General features: G+C 39.8%; 1 protein-coding gene across 9 annotated transcripts in view; it reads left to right on the top strand.

Annotated features, from left to right (window-relative positions):
• Positions 1-18,560, top strand: part of CadN (neural cadherin) — a 724,585-nt gene that overhangs the window by 374,917 nt on the left and 331,108 nt on the right. For all 9 annotated transcript variants that reach the window (XM_069324325.1, XM_069324357.1, XM_069324337.1 and 6 more), the window contains exons 3-4: positions 3,433-3,624; positions 15,839-16,085. In XM_069324325.1, the coding sequence (XP_069180426.1) occupies positions 3,433-3,624; positions 15,839-16,085 (439 nt within the window). The remainder of the gene's footprint in view (positions 1-3,432; positions 3,625-15,838; positions 16,086-18,560) is intronic.

Genomic DNA, 18,560 nt, shown 5'->3' with positions numbered 1-18,560 from the left:
AAGTCGAGCTGTCACTGTAGTTAGGCATGGTGGAAACGAGAAGTTAAACGAAACACAGGGTACAAGACACAGTCAGACCTACTCATAGGAGGAAAGCATGTAAAAGATCTGGAAATTATGATGTCTGACGACCTAACATATAATGAACATAACCGAGCAAATATAGTGGCGGCCAGGAAAGTGATAGGATGGATTAGGAGAACGTTCAAATCCAGAGATTCCACAGCAATGCTAATACTATTTAAATCACTGGTGCTGTCCTGTCTTGAGTATTACTCGGTACTCACTTCCCCTTTCTGAGAGGGAGAGATCTCCGAATGTGAGGAAATACCTGTACAAAGACCATACACAGCACGCATAGAAATGATAAAACATTTAAATTATTGGGACCATCTCAAAGCTCTCAAAATGTACTCTATGAAAAGGAGATGAAAGGTATCAAATAATACTGTATGTACATGGAAGATACTTGAAGGCCAGGTCCCAAATTTGCACAGTAGATTAACAACATACTGGAGCAAAAGGTACAGAAGGAAATGTAGAAAGGAACTGGTGAGTAGTAGAGGTGCCATGGGCACAATCAGAGAACACTGACCATCAGAGGTCCACAGCTATTAAACACCCTCCCAGCAAGCATTAGAAATATTGCCGGAACAAAGATGGGTGTATTCAAGAGGCACTTATATAAGTTCATGCAAGAAATGCTGGACCAACCAGCCTGTAGTGGATATGTGGGCCTGCGGGCCGCTCCAAGCAACAGCGTGACCTCAGGCCGGGCTCGGGAAGTAGAAGAACTCCTAGAACCCTCTCCAGGTGTGCTCCAGGTAATGAAAATGTGACCAGTTGTGTGAGATTTCACTCTACAGCCTAGCCTGACATCAGGCTTTACAAATTTACAGTAAGGAGAACAAAATCTGCTTATACATAGTACTGGTATTTAAAAATATTTGTTTTTTAAATCACTATATCGAGAATTTATTTCTTGTTTTAACACTTTTGCAGAGATACAGAGTTATCTTTTCTGTACAGGGAGCTGTGAATCGCCTGCAGATGTATGGATTTATTTTGTCAGGGGATTGCCTCGTGTTTCATGAAAATTGTGACAAAATGAGTTTCAGCCTTTCCCTCTAACTGTGTGTTCTTCCACTCATTTTCCTGTCTGTGATTGCTTTACACTCTTGATGTCTTCAGTCATCTTTGTAAATAATGGTGGTTATCTACATTTTATATAAATATATATCTGCACATGTTTTTTCAATTTTTTCTCGCACCTAAATAAATACTAATAACTCACGCTGCTTGGTAGTCTAATTCACCAGCTTTTGTAGCTCTGTAACTTTATATTTTAAATTCTTTTATTAATAAACCATATTTGCTTTTTAACCAAGTTCCATAATATTCTGTTCATGTTGTGCACATTCAATTTAATTGAAATGAGTGTCATCGTAATATAAAAGTTGAACATTAAATTTATGGCATTTAACAATACAGTACTTTAAAATTTACTTGAACAATTCTGCACGTTTGCAGATCATAATTTTATGGCATTATTTGTCTGGTAAATACTGTACAGTACTCTTTTTGTTTTTCATTGAATTGTTAATGGCTTCTTTATCCAGTTATTTCATAATGTAGAAGCTGGGTTGTGCCGTTTGCTTTCCCTGAAAGTAAAACCTAAATGCATATAAACCAAAGGTTTAGGTTTTTAATTTCTGAGACCCACTTTGGTCCAGCGAATATGTTCCCTCCACCTGAAGTCTCCTGTCATGTTTTATTGTAATCAGTCACAACAAACTTAAAACCACACCAGAATCCTATCATTGCATCTATGCTTCCAGTGGTGGACCCAATATAGTTTGTGTTGGACAAAAGTGTACAGTAATATAAATCTAAATAAATAAATATATATACAGTATACAGTATATATATATACTGTGTATATATATATATATACTGTGTATATATATATATATATATACTGTGTATATATATATATATACTGTGTATATATATATATATATATACTGTGTATATATATATATATACTGTGTATATATATATATATATACTGTATGTATATATATATATATATATATATATATACTGTATGTATGTATATATATATATATATATATATATATATATATATATATATATATATATATATATATATATATATATATATATATATATATATATAATATTAATACTGCATATTTTTATTAATACAAGTGCATTTTTATCTTCCCATATTAATTTGCTGAAACTATCCATGTTTCCAGACATTATCCAAGCCTAATTATCACCTGTCATTCGGTAGACTCCCAGATAACTCTGGTATTGTATTATGGTGTTTAGAAATACAGTAGATCAGTTACCATAAACAAAAGTGTTTTGTTAGGAGACTTATTTTTTAATTTTTTGTGCACAATTGGAACAGTGTAACACTAGTTACTAACTTGTAGAAGGTTACAATATTCAATGACCTGCTGTACATGTGTCTGCTTTTTGGTGTCGGTATTAACCTATGTTTTCTTTCTTGTTTTTCTCTCCCCTGCTGCCTAACCCTCGCTGCTACTCCGGAAAACCAGGCATCAGTTGTGAGTATATACTCTATAGAAAGTGCGAGTTTGAGCAGTGTGCATGTGGATAATTTCACAGATATGTGGACTGGTTTGTGAGTGGATATATGGGCTGATGTAGGGGTTTGTGTGAGGGTTGGTGTGTGAGCAGATATATGGGCTAATGTGTGAGCTGGTACATGCGAGCAGTTATCCTTACAGGTGTGAAGAGAGAGGTGTTAGTGGCTGGTGTGCTAGGTGTATGAATGTGTTTGTGTGCTGATGTAACTTTACACACACAGATGTATACATTGATGCTGGTCTGCCTGTTGGGTCTGTTTGCCCATACTGTACACCCAGCTTTCTTTCTCATGTGCATGATCTGGAATCATGCTTAGCCTATGTGATTACATAGCCTACCGGCCAAGGTACAGAACTTAGTTAAATACGACTTGAAATTACGTAGCCTAGATGTTAAAGAAGTTTATTAAGATCCCATAGTTATTAATCTATTGTGTGATGTGTAATGGAGTAAAGAGTAGTAAAGGTGACTTAATATATTTTTTAGCCTTTCATGGAAAAACCGTATTTAATTTATTTTTAAATGTCCCATTAATGTTTTAGATCATAGATCAAATTTACTTTCTACAATAAATGCACTGCCTTTACTGCATTGTAGTGCTCTATTATTAATGACTTTCGTTATGTAGGAATATTAGTATGTTTTTGCAAGTTCAGTATTTGTGGCTACTGCAATATAACATCCTCTTTCTCAATATAATTTATGTGCATGTATGTGTTTCTATTTCTTGTAATAATTTTTGTCTGCATTGTAGAACCAGTTACAGTACAGTATTTTCCTCTTTTTCAGATACGGACAATCAGCGAGTGATTCTACAAATTACAGATATAAATGATGAGCCGCCCTACTTTATCAATCGTCCACTGCCCATGCAGGCGGTAGTAAAGCTTAATGCTGCGCCCAACACTCCAGTGTTCACTCTACAAGCCAGAGATCCTGATAAGGACCATGACATTCACTATTTCCTTGTCAGGGACAGAAGTAAGTTTTTCTTATGAATGTTTTATACAAATAATATCGATATTATATTAATATGTAGTGGTTCCCACTCACTTCAGGTACTACACAATCAAAATTATGTACCTGGTGCATGAACAGGAAGGGAAAACACTTAACCCTCTCCATACTGGTTTTACATAAGACAACAGCGCCTACTCATACAGTTGTGACACATGATTTCTCATTCAAATGCTAACCATAACAGCCTACACCAATAGTTTCTCATAATTTGTTGTTGTAACCAATCATAACAGACTTCTTACCACAACAGAAGTATACGCGGTATACGTGGCCGCCCTTTCCCGGCCTTGCAGTCGGGAAAGGGCGCCATGTATACCGGAAGACTCCGCGACCACACCGACGTGAAGAGATCCACGTCCAGGGTCCCGAAGGTCTGGCACAGCCAACGAAGAGAGTCATTGTCTTGGACATTAAGAAAATCTTGTACAGGTCACAAATGTCTTTAAGCGTTTTTAAGAAATTTTGGCTCGGCTTCAGCATGTTAAGCATTCCATGAGAATAAAGGAAGAGGTTGTTCTATCATTGCTCAATCTTGTATTTACCAAAAAAGAGGAAGACATGCCTCCATTAGGTTGCAAAACTCTTATTCAACTGAATAAAAAATACCATTGTGACATAGAAGGGTTTGTAGTAATCAAGTTGAATATAGTTGCGAGGAGACTACAGATAATTAAGCATGTTGTTTAATTAAATTAATTTTGCATGTTTGTTGCTAGTAGACAATACAAACAAGATAAAATGCAAAATATAGTGGAATTCTAAATGAAGGTACCCACATATTATACCAAAATGGAGACAAAGGTTTGGAAAACATGTCTGGTTCCAAAGAAATTACTAGAAAGCATTGACTTAGAGATGAAATCAGTACAGTACTGTACTGTATAGGAACAGACTTAAAACTAAGAAAATTGTGAAAAAGCAATCTATCCCAATACTGTACTTCTACATGGTAATTTATTTATTTATATATATATATATATATATATATATATATATATAATATATATATATATATATATAAATATAAAAAGAAGGTACATTGGGATTGTGAGGATACATAGCATAGTAATTACATTCTTGTAAAGCCACTAGTATGTGCAGTTTTTCGGGCAGGAAGTTAAATGGGAAGATAAAAATTACCGAAAATGCCCTTTAGAACCTAAAAACCCAGTATCAAATGTTATCTTAGGAGACATTGGCAGCTCACCCAACCCACTTGGGCTGGGCAATAGAGTGACGGTCTTGCTTCATGAAGGTCTGCTTTCAATCCCCAACCATCAAATTGGTTGAGCACCATTCCTTCCCCCAGTCACATCCCAAATCCTTATGTTGATCCCGGTCCGAGTGCTATATAGCACACCTTGGATCAGGGTGGAGAGGTAATCTTGAGATGATTTCGGGGCTTAGCATCCCCGCGGCCTGGTCCTCGACCAGGCCTCTCTCTCTCTTTTTTTTTTTCCCCCAACCCCAGGAAGCAGCCTGTAGCAGCTGTCTAACTCCCAGGTACCTATTTACTGCTAAGTAACAGGGCATCAGGGTGAAAGAAACTGCCCATTTTTTTCCACCTCTACGGGATCGAACCCGGAACCTCAGGACTACAAATCTGAAGCGCTGTCCACTCAGCTGTCAGGAGAGAGAGAGAGAGTAGAACTGAAAACCCACCAGAAGTGACACACAATGTGGAAAAATCATTTATATTTGCAAACATACAAGGCCTAAAGTCAATCGAGAAATAAAGTCGAGTTCATAAATGGCTTTCTAATAGTCAAATTCAATATTTGGGGCATTCACAAAAATTCATATGAAAGATTACATGGATAGTGAAATCGGGATGCCAAATTATAATTTATATAGATGTGATAGAGAAATTAGGTCAAATGGAGGAGTAGGGCTGTATATTAAAGAAGACCGTGTATTCACAGAGCTACTACACTCAACCAATGAGGTGGTAGAGGTACAATGAACATGTAAATTCAGTACATAAGTGCAAATATGAATAGTCTCAAAATATTCCGAGTTCACAGATTGGTCACACAAAAGTATACTTGGAATCAAGGTAGAAAAAATAAACCTAATTATTATTCTAATATATACACTGCCAGATACAACGGTTGAGAAATTCACAGAGCAGAGGCACAAAATAAAGAACATCCTTGATAACCTAGTAAACCCAGTTCCAGATATTACCTTTCTTGGAGACTTCAATCTACCCACTTTAAGATGGAGAATGGCAAACAATAATATCATAGCAGGAAATCAACCTGGAAATAATCAACCACAGGTCAGAGAACGGTTGAGATGATGTGACAAATTCTTGCTCAACCAACAGATTACAGAACCAACTAGGAATGAAAACACAGTAGACCTGACATTCACAAACAATGATGAACTAATCAGACATATTACAATCTCAGATCCTATATTCTCAGACACATAAGCTCATTGAAGTGCAAACTAACATTAATAACGGTAGTAGGTCCAAGAGAACCAACAAACGGGAAAGGTTATTCAATCAATTCAGTTTCAACAGTAAGAGGATCGACTGGAAAAAATACATGTAGACCTTGCAAACATTCAATGGGAGACAATCGTAAGTGACAAAACTCACACATAGCATGTAATACATGACAACATGATGTAATACAGCTGCAGACGCCAGACAATGTTGCATTCATGGAGACGAAACTTGAAGATGATATTTTAAATGAGGTCATATTCCCAAGGGTCTAATTAGCTTGGAGACGGGACAGAAAGATTAGGAAAGAGGGTGGCGTTGCTGTGCTGGTAAAAGAACACCTAAATATAAAGGAAATAATGATTGCAAATCCATGAGACGTTGACCTAATAGCACTATTAGATCTGCAATCAGGATGATAAACTAATGATCATCAAACTAATGGCAGGAAAGATACATAATAATTTTCACGAGGAAAATAGTAGAGGGGCTGGCCTGCACACAGAAATAACATCACATGAGACCAGAAGGCATCGCAGGATGTGCAGAATACCCCCATTGAAATGCAGAGTTGCAACAGGTACTCTGAGAGAGAACTCTATTAACATCAGAGGCCCGAGACTGTTCAACACGCTTCCACTACACATAAGGGGCATAACTGGCCGACCCCTCACAGTGTTCAAGAGAGAACTGGATAAGCACCTCCAAAGGATACCTGATCAACCAGGCTGTGATTCATACGACAGGCTGCGAGCAGCCGCATCCAACAGCCTGGTTGACCAATCCAGCAATGAGGAGGCCTGGTCAACGACCGGGACGCGGGAACGCTAAGCCCCGGAATATCTCAAGGTAACCTCAAGGTAAGGTATCATAAATGCATATAGTTTACCGCCATGTAACACATGGACAAAGGAGGAGCTGGATAATAAACGAGAGGGTCTTATAACACCAATGAGAGAGATTATAGTCAGAGTAGATAAAGATAGATCACGACTGTTGGTAGTTGGTGACTTTAACTTGAAATCCATAGACTGGAAGGCATATGAAGCTAGAGCAGAGGATTTTTGGACCTGTAGATTTGTAAACCTCATCCTTATCTTGAGGTTATCTTGAGATGATTTCGAGGCTTTTAGTGTCCCCACGGCCCGGTCCTCGACCAGGCCTCCTCCCCCAGGAAGCAACCCGTGACAGCTGACTAACACCTAGGTACCTATTTTACTGCTAGGTAACAGGGACATAGGGTGAAAGAAACTCTGCCAATTGTTTCTCACCGGCGCCCGGGATCGAACCCGGGAACAGTGTGCTGTCCGCTCGGCCGACCGGCTCCCCATCCTGGAAACATTTATGCTTCAACATGTTAAACAAGCTACAAGGATGAGGGAAGGGAATGTTCTCTCCATGCTGGATTTGATATTTACCAGGAAAGAGGAAGAGACATTCAGTACCTTCCTCCCTTGGGTAAAAATGACCATGTCTTTTTTGGGAATAAAGTATGCAATGCATTATCATCTAGAAGAAAATAAGGAGGTTGAAGCAGTTGAAAAACCTGATTTCAGGAGAGGACATTATGGGGAACTTAGAAATTTCTTTAAGGAATTTGACTGTAAAGACAAATTACTGTTAGGAAATGAAATAAATGAGATGTATGTCAAGTTTTGTGAAATATATGATAAAGGCACAAAATTTTTTACCAAAGTAGAGATGCAGAACTAGGAAACAAGATTGGTTCAACAGAAATTGTAAGAGGGCCAGAGAACAAAAGACATAAAATTGGAATCAATATAGGAAGACACCAAACCCCCAAACATACCAACGATACAAAGATGTAAGAAACAACTACACGGCAGTGAGATGAGAGGCAGAATGAAATTTTGAAAAAAGGATAGCAGACAAATGTAAAACAGAGCGAGGCGTATTCTGTAAATTCATAAACAACAAATTGCAGGTAAAGGATAATATTCAGAGGTTGAAAATGGGAAACAGATTTACAGAAAATTAAAAGGAAATGTGTGAAACATTAAACAAAAAGTTCCAAAGTGTGTTTGTACAAAATGAAATCTTCAGGGAACCATCCACTATAAGAATTCCAGAGAACAACATAGAGCACATGGAGGTGTCTAAGAGATGAAGTGAAAAAATGCTCAAGGAGCTAAATAAAAACAAAGCAGTTGGCCCAGATGGAATTTCACTGTGGGTTCTGAGAGAATGTGCACCTGAGCGCTTCATTCCTGACCTGACCTGCCTGGGGGAGGGGGCTGATGGCTGAGTGGACAGCGCTCGGGATTTGTAGTCCTAATGTTCCGGGTTCGATCCCCGGCGGAGGCAGAAACAAATGGGCAGAGGTTTTCACCCTGATGCTCCTGTTTACCTAGCAGTAAATAGGCACCTAGGAGTAAGACAGCTGCTACAGGCTACTTCCTGGGGCATGTGTGTAACAAAAAGGAGGTTGAGGACTGGGCCATAGACACCAAGCCCCGAAATCATCTTGAAATAACCTCAAGATAAGGTAAGATTCCACTTGAACTGATTTTTCAGGCATTCCTGTGTACAGGAGTCATAGTAGATGTGTGGAAAAAGGTTAACATAGTTCCAATCTATGAAAGTGGCAGCAGGGAAAACCCCCTCAATTATAGACCTGTATCATTGAGATGTGTAATAGTCAAAATATTGGAAAAAATATTTAAAACTAAATGGGTGATAACTAAACTAAATAATTAAAACTAAAAACACCAGGAGAAAAACGATATAATATCAGACAGTCAGGATGGTTTTCAATCTGGAAGATCCTGTGTAACAAATTTACTCAGTTTCTATGATCGAGCCACAGAGATTTTACAGGAAAGAGATGGATCAGTTGACTGCATCTATCTGGACCTAAAAAAAAAGGCTTTCGACAGAGTTCCACATAAAAGGTTGTTCTGGAAACTGGAACATATTGGAGGGGTGACAGGTAAGCTTCTAACATGGATGAAAAATTATCAACTGATAGAAAAGTGAGGGCAGTAATCAGAGGCAATGTAGCGGAGTGGAGAATGTCATAAGTGGAGTACCCCATGGTTCAATTCTTACCCCGGAAATGTTCATTGTCTTCATAAACGATCTACCAGATGGATTGTAGAATTATATGAAAATATTTGCTGATGATGCCAAGATAATAAGGGAGATAAGAAATCTTAGATGATTGTCATCCCCTTCAAGAAGACCTGGACAAAATAAGTATATGGAGCACCACATGGCAAATGAAAGTTAATGTGAATAAATGCCATGTTATGGAATTTGGAATAGGAGAACATAGACCCCACACAACCTATAAATTATGTGAGAAATCTTTAAATAATAATGAATAAGATAAAACGATCCTAACCTTGGAGTGGAAACACTCCAAGGTAAGGTGATTCTAGATAGAAAACTATTGCCTGAGGACCACATAAAGAACATAGTGCAAGGTGCACTATGTTACTACTGTTACTACATAGTGTGAGGTGCACAGTAAGTAACTACTCTTAGGTAGTTACTAGGGAATATATAGGGAATAGCTCAACTGACAGTTGAAGCATGCAAGATTTGCTTGAAGCATGTGCCTGTGAGGAGGCTCAGAAAGAGGACCACTCTAGAAAGAGAACACAGACAACTGTACAGGAGGACAAAAATAGTGGAAAAGCTTAAATAGGCACGACTGTCACAAGAAAGGAAAATAAATCTAAACAGAGAGATCGAAGAAATAGAGCTGATGTTTGAAGTGATCATATGAGTCTGAGGAAATGGAATTGGAACAGAAAGCTGTACAAGAGATAAAGAAATATCCAAAATATTTTTTAATGTGTGCAAAATCAAAATCAAAAACCTCCACGAGTATTGGACCTTTAATTACAACTGAGAATATGTACACAGAGGACAACAAAGTAGTTAATGAAATTCTAAGAAACCAGTATGAGGCCATGTTTAGCACCCCCAATAAACAACATGAAAGTTGAAGACCCAGACAGCTTTTTTATGTATGACATCCAAGCTGCAGATAATGTAACTGATATTAACACAAACTCAAAAGTTTTTGAAAGGGAAATTGATAACATGCCCATGCACTCGGCTCCTGGTCCTGACTCATAGAATTCAATATTCATAAAGAAATGTAAAGTACCAGCAGCATGAGCGCTCAATGTAATATGGAGAAAGAACCGGATACAGAGGAGATCCCAGCAGCACTTAAATCAGCAAATATAGCGCCTTTACACAAGGAAGGTAGTAAAGTGTTGGTAAAAAATTAGACAAGTTGCACTAACATCACACATAATAAAAGTTTTTGAAAAAGAGTGATTAGTAATCAAATTTCTAGTTTTAGGGTAAATAATGAACTACACAACCCAGGACAACATGGATTTAAAGTGAGAAGATTCTGTCTGTCACAGTTACTCAACCAGTGGGAGCTGGTGGCTGAGCGAACAGAACACTGGACGCGTGATCCTGTGGTCCCGAGTTCGATCCCGGGCACCGGCGAGAAACAATGGGCAAAGTTTCTTTCACCCTGATGCCCCTGTTACCTATCAGTAAATAGGTACCTGGGAGTTAGTCAGCTGTCACGGGCTGCTTCCTGGGGGTGGAGGCCTGGTCGAGGACCGGGCCGCGGGGACACTAACCCCCGAAATCATCTCAAGATAACCACTACGACAAAATCACACAAGCCTTAGAAGAAAAGTAAAATGCAGATGTTGTATACATCCACAGACTTTGCAAAGGCATATGACAAATGTGACCATGAAGTGATAGCCCATAAAATGAGATCAATAGGAATAACGGGTAAAATGGGGCATTGTATTTTCAACTTTGTCAAACATAATGAAGAGTGATGGTGTCAATCAAATAAGATCAAGCCCAAGTGCAGTGAAAGGTTCTGTACCCCAGGGCACAGTCCTTTGAGCCGCTGCTATTTCTCATTCGTATCTCGGATATAGACAAAATGACTAGTCACAGCTTTGTGTCATCCTTTGCAGATGATACAAAAATCAGCATGAAAATTTCCTCTGTAGAAGACACCGAAAAGCTGCAGGCAGACATTAATAAAGTCTTAGATTGGGCAACTGAAAAAACATGATGTTTAACAGTGACAAGTTCTAGGTACTTAGGTATGGTGGAAATGTGGAAGTTAAACAAAACACAGGGTACAGGCATACCTCAGTTTAAGAGTTTAATTGGTTCCTGGAGACGCCTCGTATTCCGAAGCTAATTTCTCCATAAGAAATAAAGGGAAATGAATTAATCCGTTCCTGACTACCCCAAAAACCCCACATCAAACTAAATTTTTATACCTAATTCATCTAAATATACCTACAAAACTATGTTCAAGTTATTACTTAACTTGCTGTTGAATGCTGTAGGCGTATGGAAGATGGTGAGGAGGGGGGAGGAGGAGAGGAGTTACTGTTTGGAAGGGGAGTCCCCTTCCATTATCACATCAGGCAGTGAAGACCTTTCTGGTGTGCTCTCCCTGGGACGTTTTATCTGAGTGCCACTAGGTCCTGGTTGAGGCTCACTGCTCGATTTCCTCGCCACAAATCTGTCCAAACCCTGGCTTTCTCACAAATAATGGCCTCCGAAACACTGTCACCCCTTAACTCCTTGTCGTGTATCCAAATTAATAACAACTTTTCCACTTCTTCAAGTATTTGTGGTCTTTGTTTCGTTATTGTTCTGACTCCTTTTGCCACTTTAGCACTCATAATCTCATTTTTCTTCTTAAGTATAGTGCATATTGTTTATGTGGCTTTGTTGTACTGCCTACAAAGTTCAACAACATGTGTACCGTTCTCATGCTTCCGAATGATCTCTTGTTTCTCCTCTATTGTCATCCTCACATGGGCTTTCTGGCCTTTATCCTTACCACTGGCTTTCTTGGGACCCATGGTGAGATATACTGTATAATAACAAATTGTTTAGTCAAATCACCAAAAATCCAACAAAACACTGAAAATCTGCGAGAAGAATTGATGTGGGGTAGTCACTGGGTGCGAGACAATGGTAAACTGAGGGGCGGAGGGGTGGAGGGGCGACGATCGCCGAACCACCACGCGCTGGGTCGGCCTGTACGCGTATTAACAAACTCGTGTCCCGAGGTAACCCTCGCGTTCCGAGACATATTTTTCGAGGAAATCCTGCTCGTATTCCGAAAAACTCGCATACAGGGACACTCGCATTCCGAGGTACCACTGTACAGGCCACAAGTCACACACAATTGTAGAAGGAAAGCAACATGTAAAAGATCTGGCAATTATGATGTCTGATGACCTAACATTTAGTGAACATAACCAAGCAAATATAGTGGCGGCCAGGAAAATGAAAAGACGGATTATGAGAGTGTTCAAATCCAGACCCCCCACAGCAGTGCTAATACAGTACTACTGTATTTAAAGCACTGGTGCTGTCCCGTCTTGAGTATTGCTCGGTATTTACTTCTTCTTTCAGAGCAGGAGAAATCTCTAAATTAGAGGGAATACAAAGAACATATATGGCACGCATAAAAACAATAAAACATCTATATTATTGGGACCTTCTCAAAGCTCTCAAAATGTACTTCTGGAAAGGAGATGAGAAAGGTATCAAATAATATATACATGGAAGATACTTACAGGCCAGGTCTTAAATTTGCACAGTAGAATAACAACATACTGGAGCGAAAGATACCAGAGGAAATGCATAATTGAACCAGTGAAGCGTACAGGTGCCATAGGCACAATCAGAAAGCATTGTCTGAACATTAAAGGTCCACAGATGTTCAACACCCTCTCAGCAAGCAATATAATTATTGCTGGAACAAAGGTGAAGGATTCAAGAGGCACTTGGATAAGTTATTGCGAGAAGTGCCGGACCAACCAGGCTGTAGTGAATATGTGGGCCTGCGGGCTGCTCCAAGCAACAGCCTGTTGGACCAAGTTATCACAAGTTGATGTCGGGCTCAGGGAGTAGAAGAACTCTCAGAACCCTCTCCAGGTATGCTCCAGGTATGTATATAGTCGTAATGGCTTACTATCTCCTGATAGTTCCCATTCTTTCGCCCAAAGGAGCTGCTGAGCTGCAGTCTCCCCAGATACTCACTACCAGGTGTATGACTCTATCAACCTCACGCTTGAAACTTGAATAATAAACACCCAGCAAATGGTTCATAAAACTCCGGTCCATGGCTTGTTCGAGCTTCTCGAGTCTTCATGTCTGGTATTTTTTGCTCGAGTCTCTCACCATCTGTATGGTGGCTTCGTTAATGGTGTACCACCTGTGTGCTTCGTCGCGGTGGCAGTATTAAGTTTCCTGGCGGTCCTTCCGTTACATTTTCTCTTCGTAGATATACTTTGCTATGTGTTAAGGTGGTCTTGATCTTTCTCACGTGGGTTTTCAGAACCGTCATCTTATGACAAATACTGTCGCCTCGTATCGTGTGGTGCTGGCGGAGCCGCTGTAGCTTCCTTTCGGCATCAATGTTACCTTCTAATTACCTAAGTGTAATTACCTAAGTGTTGTTACAGGATGAGAGCTACGCTCGTGGTGTCCCGTCTTCCCAGAACTCTTTGTCATATAACGCTTAGAAACTACTGACGGTCTTGGCCTCCACCACCTTCTCACCTAACTTGTTCCAATCGTCTACCACTCTGTTTGTGAAAGTGAATTTTCTTATATTTCTTCGGCATCTGTGTTTAGCTAGTTTATATCTATGACCTCTTGTTCTTAAAGTTCCAGGTCTCAGGAAATCTTCCCTATCGATTTTATCAATTCCTGTTACTATTTTATATGTAGTGATCATATCACCTCTTTTTCTTCTGTCTTCCAGTTTTGGCATATTTAATGCCTCTAACCTCTCTTCGTAGCTCTTGCCCTTCAGTTCTGGGATCCACTTAGTAGCATGTCTTTGCACCTTTTCCAGTTTGTTGATGTGCTTCTTAAGATATGGGCACCACACAACCGCTGCATATTCTAGCTTTGGCCTAACAAAAGTCGTGAACAATTTCTTTAGTATATCGCCATCCATGTATTTAAAAGCAATTCTGAAGTTAGAAAGTGTGGCATAGGCTCCTCGCACAATATTCTTTGTGGTCCTCAGGTGATAGTTTTCTATCTAGAACCACCCCTAGATCTCTTTCTTTATCAGAATTCTTTAAAGATTTCTCACATAATATATAGGTTGTGTGGGGTCTATGTTCTCCTATTCCACATTCCAAAACATGGCATTTATTAACATTAAATTCCATTTGCCAAGTGGTGCTCCATATACTTATTTTGTCCAGGTCATCTTGAAGGGCATGACAATCATCTAAGTTTCTTATCCTTCCTATTATCTTAGCATCATCAGCAAACATGTTCATATAATTCTGTATACCAACTGGTAGATCATTTATGTAGACAATAAACATCACTGGTGCAAGAACTGAACCCTGTGGTACTCCACTTGTGACATTTCTCCAGTCCGATACATTGCCTCTGATCACTGCCCTCATTTTTCTATCAGTCAGAAAATTTTTCATCCATGTTAGAAGCGTACCTGTCACCCCTCCAATATTTTCCAGTTTCCAGAACAACCTCTTATGTGGAACTCTGTCAAAAGCCTTTTTTAGGTCCAGATAGATGCAGTCAACCCAACCATCTCTTTCCTGTAATATCTCTGTTGCTCGATCATAGAAACTGAGTAAATTCGATACACAGGATCTTCCAGATCGAAAACCATACTGTCTGTCTGATATTATATCATTTCTCTCCAGGTGTTCTACCCATTTAGTTTTAATTATTTTTTCCAATATTTTGAGTATTACACTTGTCAATGATACCGGTTCTGCACCATTTCGCAAGCTGTCTCGGGTGTTGTTTCACCTCCGGCCTGCTCAGATGCTGCCTGAGCTTTCCTGGTTGTTGGACAGGGTGCTCTTTTTATCTCTCTTCCCCTCGGTTTGTAGTTCCCCTTCAGTTCAGGATTCTCTCTCCAAGGCTTTTTTTTTTTTCCTGTTGGCATTGGCCTTCGGGGGTCAGGTCGGGGAGCTTCATGCTCGCCTCTGGCGCAGGGGTTTCTGCTCTTTTGGCTCTGGTTTGTTCGTTTGCAGCCTTCTCCTTCTTTTCTGCTTAAGAATGAAACGACTGCTTTCCAGAGGGGTTCTTGGGTTGTTGATGCTTGGTTGGTCAGGCTGGGGGGTGCATCATGTGTTGTGTCCAGTTGCGGTCCTCCGCCGTTATTTGTGCGCCATGGCACCCATATCCGAGGACGCGCTTTGGGTTGATCCGGTTTCCCTTCTTCCCTGTTCCAGGGTTTGGGACTGCCAGGTCGTCTGCAGGGTTATTCGGTCTAGTCAGCTTGCGGTCTATTCCTGTGCCCACGACATTCGTAAGTTTGCTGATCTTGCTTCCGTCTTCGGTAACATGTCTTGGGCTGACATTCGGGTGCAGGTTTTTTAACGGTCGAACAGGGGTCCTGGCTGCGCGCTACCTGGTCACTGTTCCTGGGCCTAGTTGTTGCTTTGGGTCGCCAGTTGCCTCGACTTCACATTGAGGAGCAAGTGCCAACTGCCTTCCGGGTAAGTCCATTTTGTTTTTCGTCTTTTGGTAAGTAGCTCCGGGGAGCCGAAGGGGCTAAGGAAATATAATCATACTTCTGGCTTTGCTGAACATGTTTATCATAAAGTTAGCAGCTTTTCTGCACCTCTGATTTCTTTTAATTAATATTTGTTATTCATAAAAATCCAATTTCTACAGCTGGAGGACGTTTTGAGGTCGATGAAAAATCTGGTGTCGTACGAACTCGAGGATCAGAAATGTTTCAATTGGACATGGAATATGTTTTGTATGTGAAAGCTGAAGACCAAAATGGAAGGATTGACGACAAGCATTTCCAGTCAACACCTGAAGAACGTTTGTCCATTGTGGGTGGTAAGCGGCCGCCACAGTTTTATCTTCCAAAATACGAGAAAACTATACCAGAAAATGCAGCCAAAGATGCAGAGTAAGTTCCAGGGTTCCAAGTTCCTTTGAAAACTTCTTTCAAAGTTTATTTAATTTTATTTCCCCCTTCACATGTAATTTTACAGAATAAATAAGTGTAAAGGTAATCATGACAGAAATACAGTACAGTACCGTCTGTGTATTATATTTCCTCAGACAAATCACATTCTTGAGATTTGACTGTCCACTGAGGCTGGTGATGGTGGGCTCCAGAACTCTAGCACGGCCACAAACAATTTGCTAATGGACAATTTTTTTTTTTGGGGGGGGGGGTGGGGGGGGGAATGTTTTCTTCCTTTTAATACTTATTACAAATTTAGTAATAAGAGCGTGTCTTATTTTCTGTTGTGATTATAGACCTATTAAAGCTAGGCTCACTTTGGCCATATTTTTGTCCCTTGTTATTTTGGTATTTTAATGTTACAGTATATTTTTTAATTATTTCTTTAGAGAAAAGATGTCAGGAGAAAATCAGGAGTGTTAAGGTAATGCCAATTAAGGTGAAGAAAAGATATTTAAACATGTAGGAAAAGACTAAATTTATTATAAAAAAAAGGAACCAGTACTATTTGAGGAAAAAAATAATAATTTGGCAGTTTCGGAGCTCATTACCAAGAGACAAATTTGGTAACAGGTGTGTAGACAGACAATGTGTGTGGGAGAGAGAGAGAGAGAGAGAGAGAGAGAGAGAGAGAGAGAGAGAGAGAGAGAGAGAGAGAGAGAGAGAGAGAGAGAGAGAGAGAGAGAGAGTATCCATAGACAGTAATAGTGAGGATGACAGTGGAGCCTGTATCCGTAGACAGTAATGATGATGATGACAGTGGTGCCTGTATCCATAGACAGTAATAGTGAGGATGACAATAAAGCCTGTATCCGTAGACAGTAATGGTGAGGATGACAGTTGCGCCTGTATCCATAGACAGTAATGATGATGATGACAGTGGCGCCTGTATCCGTTGACAGTAATGGTGAGGATGACATTAGAGCCTGTATCTGTAGATAGTAATGGTGATGATGGCAATGGAGCCTGTATCCGTAGACAGTAATGGTGAGGATGACAATAAAGCCTGTATCTGTAGACAGTAATGATGATGACAGTGGCGCCTGTATCCGTAGACAGTAATGGTGAAGATGACAATAAAGCCTGTATCTGTAGACAGTAATGATGATGATGACAGTGGCGCCTGTATCCGTAGACAGTAATGACGAGGATGACAATGGAGTTGATGAACCAATCTTGCCTCTCGAATAGTACATTACGTTTTGATGTATAAATCCCCAATGGCCAATATATGATGTACTATAAATGATAGCATCTCACAAAATTGATGGGCTGTCCTGTTTTCTATTTGTGGTTTAGGTTAGGTTCGCTCAATTTAGTACATCATTTTTGTCACGCTGTGTTGACTTGAGAGGATAGACTTGATGGAGATAACTTAAGTATTGTGAAACCTTGAGTATGGATATTGGTGCGGCTGGAGGACAGAGATGTCCCTGGGTATGGTTTGCTAACCGAAGATAAAATTTCTGCATGTATCTCGGGCAGTAATTATAATGGTGAGCAAGTAAAGAGCAAAGTAGATTCATAAGTGAGTAATTACTGCTGATTGATACTGCTGAGTGGGGTACAGACCTGAGCAAATTGCAGGTCTGTACCCCACACATAAAACTGGACAAAGAGTATTACCCCGAGGGAAGTAGGAATGAGCAGGAGAGAGATAGCAAAAAATGAACAAATGTGATTTCAGAATGAGAATATTAAGGTAATAGACATTTAGGCTGTATCCTCAAGTGGGACAGATTCATAAATTGAAAGGCTTTCGAACAGTGCTAGTGGTAATTCTGGACCCCTCTGTTAGTTAAAATTAAAAATCTGTATTTTTCAATTACATGTAAGAGTTAGGTAATTAGAGCAAAATTATTCCATATTTGTGATTGAAGAATTAGTAGGAGAGAAAGGGAATGTGAGTGAATGAAAATGATAAATCTATTAGGATGATATAATAGAGAAGAAACTATACAAAGCTGAGTATGAATTTCTGCCCAATAAATTTGTACATGCACAAATTCAAATTGGTTTTCTGTTGTTTGTGACAGGAAACCTGTATGTAGCCTTATTGAGGTTATCGGGGCTTAGCGTCCCCGCGGCCCGGTCCTCGACCAGGCCTCCTTTTTGTTACACACCCCCAGAAAGCAGCCCATAGCGGCTGTCTAACTCCCAGGTACCTATTTACTGCTAGGTAACAGGGGTATCAGGGTGAAAGAAACTCTGCCCATTTGTTTCTGCCTCCATCGGGGATTGAACCCAGAACCTCAAGACTACAAATCCGAAGCGCTGTCCACTCAGCTGTCAGGCCCCTACCTGGTTCACCTAGGTCCTATGCCAACTACTGACTTTTCTCACATTTCAACCCACAATAATTGCCTATCCTCTGGTACTTATTTTACTGCTTAAATGAATAGAGGCATCAGATGA

The sequence above is a fragment of the Procambarus clarkii genome, chromosome 2 (genome assembly GCF_040958095.1).
Source record: "Procambarus clarkii isolate CNS0578487 chromosome 2, FALCON_Pclarkii_2.0, whole genome shotgun sequence".
Lineage (NCBI taxonomy): Eukaryota > Metazoa > Arthropoda > Malacostraca > Decapoda > Cambaridae > Procambarus > Procambarus clarkii.
Note: the sequence above shows the minus strand (reverse complement) of the source record. Positions and strands in the feature narration are given on the sequence as shown.